Source organism: Cynoglossus semilaevis, chromosome 16, assembly GCF_000523025.1.
Source record: "Cynoglossus semilaevis isolate Cse_v1.0 chromosome 16, Cse_v1.0, whole genome shotgun sequence".
Taxonomy (NCBI): Eukaryota; Metazoa; Chordata; class Actinopteri; order Pleuronectiformes; family Cynoglossidae; genus Cynoglossus; species Cynoglossus semilaevis.
In genome coordinates this window covers 14,515,370-14,526,061 of record NC_024322.1, presented here as the reverse complement: position 1 = coordinate 14,526,061, position 10,692 = coordinate 14,515,370, and the positions used below count along the sequence as shown (strand labels likewise).

The 10,692-nt window shown below is 43.6% G+C and overlaps 1 protein-coding gene across 2 annotated transcripts in view; it reads right to left on the bottom strand.

Moving 5' to 3' along the window:
* LOC103392284 (ephrin type-A receptor 6) overlaps positions 1-10,692 on the bottom strand; it is a 101,390-nt gene that overhangs the window by 17,699 nt on the left and 72,999 nt on the right. For both annotated transcript variants that reach the window (XM_025063659.1, XM_025063660.1), the window contains exons 4-6: positions 9,456-9,580; positions 8,807-8,969; positions 6,791-6,899 (exon numbers count right to left, since the gene is read on the bottom strand). In XM_025063659.1, the coding sequence (XP_024919427.1) occupies positions 6,791-6,899; positions 8,807-8,969; positions 9,456-9,580 (397 nt within the window). The remainder of the gene's footprint in view (positions 1-6,790; positions 6,900-8,806; positions 8,970-9,455; positions 9,581-10,692) is intronic.

The window sequence follows — 10,692 nt, the reverse complement described above, 5'->3', positions numbered from 1 at the left end:
AGGAATGGATGTACTTTAATACTTTTAATACTGCAGTACAGTGTAGTAATAAGAGGCTGAGACCAAATGGAATCTACGTCTGCTCAGTTACTGAACCGAAAAACTACAGTTTTTAAAGTCTCTTAAAGTAATGTCCATAAAACAATATTCACACTTTTGATCCGATGGAACAGAAGAAAAAAAAATCCCAGCTTTCATCACTTTAAGTTTGTTATGATTATGCAACAAATTTCATCCAAACAAATAAATAAAAAAGCTGTGATCATTTTCACCACTGATGTTGAATGTTGTAAAGTTCAAACTTGTTTTAAATAGTTTTCTGTTCAACTTCCAGTCAAAAAAACCCAATGTTTTTTTAAGCTCCTGAGGGCCACACAAAACGACATGGCGGGCCACATTAGGCCCCCAGGCCGTGAGTTTGACACAAGCCTTAAATGGAGTGTGAGCCAGAGCAGGATCTAAGCTCAGAGGTTTAGTTCAAACTCCCAACAGAGTCTGTCACTCTGTCCCACTGACACACAGGCCTCACCCTCACCCTCACCCTCTGGCACCTCCCTGTGGTCTGGCTGAAAGATAGCGTCTCTGCTGCAGAGGATCAAGACGAGGGTCTGTCAAAGGGTCTGTCAAAGGGTCTGTCAAAGGCGCGGGACGACGTGGACACGTTCCCTACGGACCATGTCTCCACGTCTTCACCATGGAGAAGAGACTTATCTTCATTCACGTCTCACCCCTGCAGCGTTCTCAGGGTGTTAGTAAGGGGGGCTGGAGGTAATATCCCACCACGCTTTAGGAAGGGGGCGGGGCTTAGTGGGGGCATTTACACACACACACACACACACAAGCTCTTACCTAAATGTCCAAACTAATCTGTTCTGAACCAACTGAGCCAAGTAAAGAAACCCACGCACACAGACACCGGGATCAAACCGTTCAACATTTTGCTGTTAGGCAAGAGTACTACCCACTGTTCCACTATGTAAACCAACCTCGGCCGACCGATATTATTGGCCCAGATATTAGCATATTTTGTGGGGAACTTACCAATTTGGAGACATTGTGAGGACATTTTGGGAAAATCCTAGGGATGTCCGATAAAATCGGTCGACCGATATTAGCATATTTTGTGATATCTGTAAGAATTGGTAGCGTTATTTTCCTCCGTTATTGAAAACCCGATAACTTAATGCCTGGATTTCGCCACCTACAGATCAACAGAAAAAAAAAAACATGCAATTACAACCACGATTATCGCCACCTACAGATCAACAGAAAAAAAACAACAACATGCAATAACAACCACGATTAATCATGAATAATCGTGATGAATGCCCAGTTACCCTGTGATGATTTAAAAATACTAAATTCTACTTCATGAATTCCAGGACTCAAGGTTCTTAGTTGCAATGACAATAAAGAACCTTAAAGAGTCCTTGAAAACACACCGCTACCGTCCAGTACTTGAGTAAAACTACACTACAGTGGAGTCCGCTGTACTTTTACCGTCGGACCCTGCGATGGTCCACTCATCAGACTGAACACCTGTAACTGTGACGTGCTGCGTCAATACCGCGCTCCTTTGTAAACAAAGACATAACTAACGCCGTGTTTATTCCACCGCGGCGGCTTCGCCGTCTCATCGGAGCCCGTGCGAGTACATCATCAGCGGCCGAGTACGAAGAGTCACAGAGGAAATAAGAAACATTTACTCACAGCTGTGGCGCAGCGTAATGCGTGATAAAATAAATAAATGAGACATTCCAATTTCCTCCCACAGACACTCACGGCTTTCCTACTAAAACACGCACCGTCCTAATATTTAACACGAGCGTGCGGCGGACAGAAGACACTGAACGCATCACTGGTCCAAACAGAATCAGATGAAGTCGAAAACTTTGATCCAAAATACAACAGATCAACTTTTTTTTTTTTAGGTTTCTAAACACAACACAAGTGTTTAATATTTACATTTAATCTGTTTTTAATCCAGCAGCTCAGGAAGGTTGAGAATAAAAAACTGACCGTGAGGCCACGTCACTCATTTCCTGTGACATTTGATATAAAATCTTTGCTGCTCCTCCCCTGGAGCCGCAGCCTCACTGTCTTCTGTTTTCTCTCGGCTTTGATGTTGACATCGGTTCTCAGCGGGTGTGACACCATCTGTGTCGCAGTAATTCCTCTTGACACATGACAGACCGAGTTGGTGTCGCGTGATGGATAAGACTCTGAAAACTGCTGAGTACGGATCTGTTTTTCTCGGCGGATTACGCCTCCGACACGTGGTCGTTCCTGATTACGTTCAAATATCAACTACGACCAAAACTTGTGAGTTTCGGAGTTTTTGGATTTCTTCGTATTTGTTCAGTAAACAGTGCTAACGAAATGATCGACTCCAACTCCAACTCCAACAGCATGTGACTCACTCCCTCACCTACAGAGGTCACTACACACCTGACCTTCGGTTAAAGAGGACACGGTCGTTATGTTGTTCCGCTGTTAGCAAGAAAGCCAGAAATGTATGCAGCACTCATGATTTTTGTTAGACAACGCAGAGGTGATAGGGAGCCACATGTGGGTCGAGAGCCACAGGTTGAGGACCTCTTTCCTATACCAAACAGTGCACACACTGTAGGATCATAATTCTGTATCAACAGCCAATAACAACTGAACAAATTAGTCACAAAATGGCCATGTGATTTAATTATCCATGGATGATAGAGTCATGTGATGGGGTCGGGGGGGGTCGCGGGGGTCGCACCGATCACGCAACAGTTGAAACAAAGAGTCCTTGATTAAAGTATAATAATTAAGTCATAACAATTTGAACTTTATTAACCCCATGTTTGGGGTCAAAGTCTTGTGTTGACAGCAGGGGGCCAAACACGTGGTTCCTCCGGGAATCGAACCGAGGACTCTCTGCTGTCTGCTACACCATGGAACCGACTAAAAGCGCGTCTGTAGTTGTGCCTGTGTGTGTACAACGGTGTGTGTGTGAGGGTGTGTGTGTGTGTGTGTGACCGTCCGCAGGGCCAAAGAGCAGCAGACTGATGTGTTTCAGCTCTAGATCACATGCCGGGACTCTTTGGATTATAATCCCACTTGCCAGATTATCGCACGTGTCATGCCGAGCCATGTCCTGCAGGTGGCCACGTCAGGCTCTGGCTACGAGGCGGAGATAACGCGGTAAATGTACGTATAATACTGGAGGAGAGGACAAGAAAAAGGGGGAGGTGGCGAGCTGCTGTCGACCTCCGCTGATGGGGTCAAGCTGTTGATTAAAGAAACGGTGGCACTGCACCTTTATCAGGCCTCTCCAGTCCCACTCTCTGATCCGTTTTATCAGCTCATCCTTCTGTCTCACCGGCATTCAGGGATAAAGGCGGCCGCTGCCACACACACACACACACACACACACACCGTTAGCAAACACAAAGACCTTGGCGTCTTCCCCGGCTCTCTGGGCACACACACACACACACACACACACACACACACATTTACCAACTCTCCTCACCGCTCTCCAGACACACTTGCGTAACGTAACCTTTTCTAAAGCCCCGCCCCCTCGTACAGAACATCACTGCAGAACAGTAGAACAATTAAAAAAAAGAAAAGTAAAAAAGGTGGCGCTGTAATTAATTCAAGAGTCCCTGTTCTTCACCAGCCACAGAGGCTAATGCAAATAGATGTAAATTTAGAACGCTTTCAGAAGAGCGAGAAGCTTCAAGTACTCGTACGGCCGCTCCTCTACATCCTTACATCTGTAAGAGCTGCCTATCTGAAAGGTCGCCTGTTTTACAGGGCGTTCGAGTGCAGTACATCTGCAACTATTTTTTTTTTTTTTAACTCAGAGTTTAGAGTCACTCCCACACAGGTCAGAGGAATTTTTGATGGAATGTAATAGTTATAAAAAAAAACAACAAAAAAATCACGCAGACTCCTACAGTCAGTGCCTTCTGCTGGATTTAAGTTAAAAAAAAAAGTCTTATGTTCAATCAGAAAAAACCTGCAGGGCCGTTCTCACACTCATTTGTCTGACTTTTCAATAAATATTAATAAAAGAGGCAACGATTGAAAAACATAAGTGTAAATCCTGTTGATGAACGATTTGTTGAGGTGACGGGTTGAAATCCTCGCCTGACGACTCGTCTAGACTGGCTGTAATTAATAATGAAGTAAACCATGACAGTTAAGACCTCAGGTCAGAGAAAAAATGTTGGGCGTTTGTTTACTGCACTAATCTGAGGCTGAAGACAAGAAAAAATATGTATGGTTACGATAAAAAAAACCAACAAAAAAAAACAAAATATGTTGAAACAGAAATAAGTGGGAAGTGAAAATGTCAAACTCTGTCACAGAGACAACAACCATTCACACTAACATTCACACCTATGATAGAATTTAGAGCAGGGGTGTCAAACATATGGCCCGTGGGCCAAAACAAGCCCACCGGGGGGGGGTTCAATCTGGCCCAACTTGAGGAATTTCAAAAGTGAAAAAAACAAACAAATGCAAAAACACTTCACGTTCGTTATAAAAGAAGAATTTTTTATAATTAACTTGTACTAATTAGAGTGAAAACAAACATGGATTACGGTTCTTTAGAGGTAATTATGTTATGATTGGACTGGTCCGGCCCACTTGACATCTGATCAGGCTGAATGTGGCCCCTGAACCACTCTGATTTATTACAGGAACCCTGGGATTAATTGAAAAATACCATTTATTTATTATAGTCATTTATTTTTTTTAAATTTTTTTTTTTTTTTAGCAGTTTTTAGCTGTGAGCTCAGTCTTGTCTTTTTGGCCTTGGAAAAAAAAAAAGAAAAACCCAAACAAACTGTGAACCCATGATTACAGAGCCGGCTCAGATGAAAAGAACACGTTCTGCACCATGATTATTACCAGACATTATTTTCCCGGTTCATTTCTTTATTCTCTCCTGTTTAATTCCAATGCGGTCGATACGACTCTTATTTACTGGACGCGTTTTTAATTACTCTAATCCTCAGAGGTCTCTTTGAACAGAGGAATTCTGTTGGGTCACAAATGTACCTTTGATGTCCTCTTCATGTCTTTGATGTTCCTCAAATGTACTTCCAGGCCTTTGATGTCTGAACAGTGTTAAATAAACAAACGGTCGTAGCTTTATCACGCAGGACAACCCCTCACTAAGTTCAAGGAACCGGAACTAAAGAAAAACCTGTAACAGTAAAGAGTCAGTGACCTCAGTGACCTCTATGGGCTGTTTCTGGTAGTACGCAGGGAAATCTACCTTTGTGTTTGGGTGCCAGTTGTAGTACAACAGTACTCTGTATATAGTGTGACGTCTCCACCAGGGGTCTGAGCAGAGACCTCAGGGGCCGAAGACTCAAATAAAACGAAATAAAATCAGATTTTTGTCTAACATTATTATTTTATGTACATTTTGGAATCCAGTCACAGAACATTATTATTTGATGTTTATCCAGTCGCAGACCGGATTGGAAAGCTTTGGCGGGCCGGATTTGGCCCACGAGCCACCAGTTTACAAACTGTAGCGTATCCCTTGGTCTCACTGATGCTACTAGGAGAGACAAACATTTGGTGCTACAGTGGCGCTAGCCATGGTGCTGAAGTTGCACCAATAGAATTAATTTGCGGTGAAAAATTGAGTTACCGTCAAAGTCAAGTTTCACAAAGGAATAAAAATCTGTTCTTAACTCAGACGGATCTCTCTCTCCTCGCGGCGTGAGACGGTCTTTTTTTCTGCACCACTCGATGAACTGCGGTCACATCTTAAGGACATTCAGACCAATCAGACTCTCTCCCCCGTGGGAGACATTTTGACATTTCACAGCCCAAACGTACAGGGGGAAATAAATTAATCACCGCGAAAGAGTCAGTAATGTTATCATCAGCCGGGACCTCTCCCTCTGTGACACGTCAAAATGTCCGCTGTGAAAAAGAGCCATTAAGGCCCCGCACATCCACACAGGTGTGAGTCATTGTGGCTGATTGGACCTGTTCTCTGGTTAATGGTGGCTGAGACAGAAATGACCTTAAGCTAGACTCACAGTGGTCGGGTTTATTTATACAGCACAGGGGCTGTGACAGCCGGAGTCTGACTGCTCTGTACTGAACGGAAGGATGGAGGGAAAAAAAAAAAAACCTTCATTAAAGACGGACTGAAGAAATACTGAATAAATGTTGATGTCTTTTTTTTATATCATTTTATGGGTGAAGTGAATAGACCTGAACCTGAAAATCCTTAAAATCCATCATTTAAAAGACAAAAAAGGAACAAAGTAAAGACTGTTTTTAGGGAACAACAAATAACAAGTGTTTTCTTTCGTCTTGGCTTCAGTGACATTTGTGGTAATAGTTGTTTGATTTTCTTGATCTTTTAAAGAAAAGGCCGTTCCTGGAAGCTTTAGCATCAACTTCTTGACAGGACATGTCTCTACAGCACTGTTTCCCAAAGACTGGGTCGTGACCCTCAGGTGGGTCGCAAGAGATTATTATTTTTTGGGTCGTCTCGCATCATGTTTCCCAGGAGTTTACGAATAATGTCTATCGACTTGGACTGCAAAGGTTTGTGACTTTTAAAATATGGGTCGGCAGAAAAAAAGTTTGGGAAACACTGGTCTACAGGACTCTAACGTTAGCTTCTGAAACACTGGTCCCTTCACACGTACTGTATCCTAAGTTGACCAAAACAACTACTGCAACTCACGTCTGTAATGTGAAACACATTCGTCTGAAGGCCATAGTTTTTCAAACACTAATATTTGTAAAAAAAAATCCATCTTACCTTCCTGTGATGAGGAGGAAGAGGGTGAGGATGACGAGGAGCGTGAAGCCTCCTACGGCCGCAGTGACGATAACCAGCACCTGGCCTTGATCAGAAGCTAGATCTGACGCTGCAGGTGAGGGCAGTAGAGAATGGGTGAGGAGGGGGGAGACAGGAGGGGTGAGTGGGGGAAAAAGAAAAAAACAGAAACAAAAGATCAAGAGTGACAGAAAAAGGAGGGAAATGAAGGAGAAGAGGAGAATAAAGTGGAGTGATACGGGAGGAAAGGGGGAGGCAGGAGGAGGGAGGCAGGAGGAGGGGGGAGGCAGACAGAAAAATGTATTCAGCTACATATTAAAACTGCTTTCCCATTCATGCAGCCTGCATTGAGCCTGTATTCTGTGATGATGGGCAGACGGTGGGAGAGTCTTTCTGATCTGCTCTTTGTCATGCTCCCAGTCAGCTCTGGTTGGGCCGTGATTCATACGCCCGCCGCGCTTTAATTAATATCATTCATTCATGAAATTGTGATTTAGTCCATGATCATTTGGTTAAATTGGTCCCATTTGATATTCATGGTTTTTCCCCTCTCTGTGTCTTGTCACGAGGCTAACGAATCCCGGATAATTGAAAGATGATTGCTATTACCACATTTATTTTTATAATATTTTGTGCTTAATGAGTATGAATTAAAGATCAGGGCGTGTGACCGAGGCACATGTGCCTTTTGACTGTACAGTGTGTGTGTGTGTGTGTTCCAACTGGGTAAAAATAATTATAGATGATTCAGAGGGAGCAGATTACAGCAGACGTTTCTCTCAGCCTCAGCTTCACTCACACGCACTCAGAGCTGAGGACACGTACAAACAGACGTGCAGACCGATTGACTGACAGGTGGACGGACGGAGTGACACCCGGGCTGAGAGCGACTGTGACCAAATCTGCTTGTTCTCTCAGATAAAAGGCCGAGGCGGTACAAAGGCTGGGCCGAGCGGCGTCTGATCCTCAGATAAAGAGCAGCTCTGCAGCTTTTGGAGGAGCCAGAGCCACGTTGAGGCCAAATCACCTCTCAACAATACCTGACCGGACATAAAAGGACAGCCGGACCTTTGTATTTGGTGAGAAGACTCGCAATAAAGCTACTGCTGAAGGAGCACAGAAGAAGAAATATTGATTCAGTACGCTGAGAAGAAAGTGTCGGACCACCAGTTGATTCTCTGTTCTGGTTCTGATATCCTGACCTCTGGACCGCTCCTCCTCTCCTTTTTTTTTAATTATTATTTTGTTGTTTTTTTTTTTACTTTAAACCTAGAGCCAGTGAAGAAGTGTACAAAACATATTTTCGACTTCAGAGTCTAAATGATCTGTTGTTTTGAAACACTGACGTTGAAAAAGTTAAGGGATATGACTGGATCATTTTTGAGTAAAACTCAATTACTGCGACCCAGTACCAGGTGAACTATGGACTGGCACCAGTCCCCGAACCAGGGGTTGGAGACCCCTACTTTTTCAGTGAACCAGGGGTTGGAGACCCCTACTTTTAAGTTTATATAAAAAGTCACCAGTTACCTCTGTATTCGTTCCTACAGTTTTATAACAGGTGATTTTACTGGTTCATGGTGAACGAGCCGCAGACAGAGGGCAGCAGTGGAGGAGGACGGCACCATGAGCTCTGAGCTGAAGCCTGTGTTCTCTCAGTGTTAGCCCCGATGATGTGAACACACAGTTTTTTATTTTTTTTTTTATTTGTTTTCCTACATTTATTTTCCAGTCGTGGGGACCAATTATTTCTCCCTCTGCCCCGGCTCCTCTCTAACTGCCCCGGAGCTGCTCCAAGCAAAGTGAACTCCATCTGACCCTGAGCTGCTGCGGGCGACTGGCATCACCTTACTGCGCCCCGTTGTCTTGACGATGAACAAACACACACACATTAGCGTGTGACATTAAGCATGCATAATAATGAGGGTTTTTTTTTTCTGTCTCGTAAAAAAAGCTACAAATATTGACACAAACGCCGGCGCCTCCTCTGGTACTCACAGTCTCCTGCGGTCTTGTAATCGTACTTTGACGAGTAGGAACTGTATCCCGCTGCAGTTCGAGTGCGTACGCTGAAGGAGTACCACGTGGCCGCCTTCAAACCCGACACGATGACGCTGGGAGCTTTGGTGCGCGTGGACGAGTAGCTCAGCTGTTCCTGTTCCTGTGGGACGACAGAACCGGTCACCACTGAGGGATTCGAACCGACGCGTTCACAGCACAGACAATGACAAAAACTACAGTACACGAGAGGGAAATATAGAGCAGTTATACAGTAATACTGTCAGGTATATATGAGCTGTGCATCCTATAAATACACTTTACAGTACTGCATACTGTACTATGTAATATTTATGAACTGCACTGTAGTGTACTGTTATGAATATATGCAGTATATATGGGAATGTATTTATAACCAGACAGTGTAAATATGAAGCTACGTAGTATATATAAACTTTAAAGTACTTCACTTCTCTTTAGTACTTATATGAATATAAAATATATTATATTATAAAATTATACAGTATATATATTACTTGACAGATGAAGCCTTACTAATTAAAAAACACAAACATATATATGTATATAAATATATACATATATATACATATTATATTTTCTTCAAATTAATCCTTAGGAGTATCTGTACCTTCTCATTGTACTTGATCTCGTACTCCAGGATGGGAGGCACCGCTTGTTCAGGCTGCTGCCAGGAGAGGGCGATGCTGTTGGGAGAGGCCCAGTCCTTCTTCACTGCCCCGATGACAGACGGACCTGGTTTGGACAGAAAAGACACAACAGTCAGAGACAATACGGACAATACGTCCTGGGGGTCAGAGGTGAAGACTGTTCCGGAGGTCATCGAGGGGGGGGTCAGAGTGAACAGTTTAACAGCCAATCACTGGGCAACACACAGAGACAAAAGAACCAAAGACTCATATCTGAAGTCCAGATGGATGGATGGAAGGATGGATGGAAGGATGGATGATAGATGGATGGATGGATGGAAGGATGGATGAATGGATGAATGGGTGGATGGATGGATGGATGGATGGGTGGAAAGATGGATGATAGAAGGATGGATGGATGAATGGAAGGACGGATGGAAGGATGGATGGATGGATAGATGGAAGGATGGATGGATGGATAGATGGAAGGATGGATGGATGGATGGAAGGATAGATGGATGGATGGATGGATGGAAGGATGGATGGATGATACATGGATGGATGGAAGGATGGATGAATGGAAGGACGGATGGAAGGATGGATGGATGGATAGATGGAAGGATGGATGAATGGATGAATGGGTGGATGGATGGATGGATGGATGGGTGGAAAGATGGATGATAGAAGGATGGATGGATGAATGGAAGGATGGATGGATGATAGATAGATAGATGGATGGATGGATGGATGGATGATAGATACAGTAGATAGGTTTCTCTGACAGTGGGAAGACAGGACAGGAATCAAACCTACAACCCAGTGACTGTCCGACAGTAAAGCAGCACTAACTAATCTATGGAGGAACATTGACAGAACAATGGCGTCCGTACAATCACAGTCTGCAGATGTCACTGCCACAGCAGAGTCTAATGTAAATCTGTGGAGAATTCATTTGTTTTATTTTGAATGTGTTCACACTGAGACAATGCCGTGTCCTCGGGTAAAATGTGCTTTTTTTTTCTTGTAAACTTTCTTGGGCAGAGTAGTTATTTTCCCTCCCAGCTTTGACTTAAGGCAAACCTCACCTCAACAAAGTGCCATGAAAATGACGGCTGATGAAAACTGCTGCAGGAGAAGAACATTTTGGCTGAAACTTTTTTTTTTTCACGCTGGTCGGCTGATATTTTCTACTAATCTAAGGGATAAAAACTGAACATC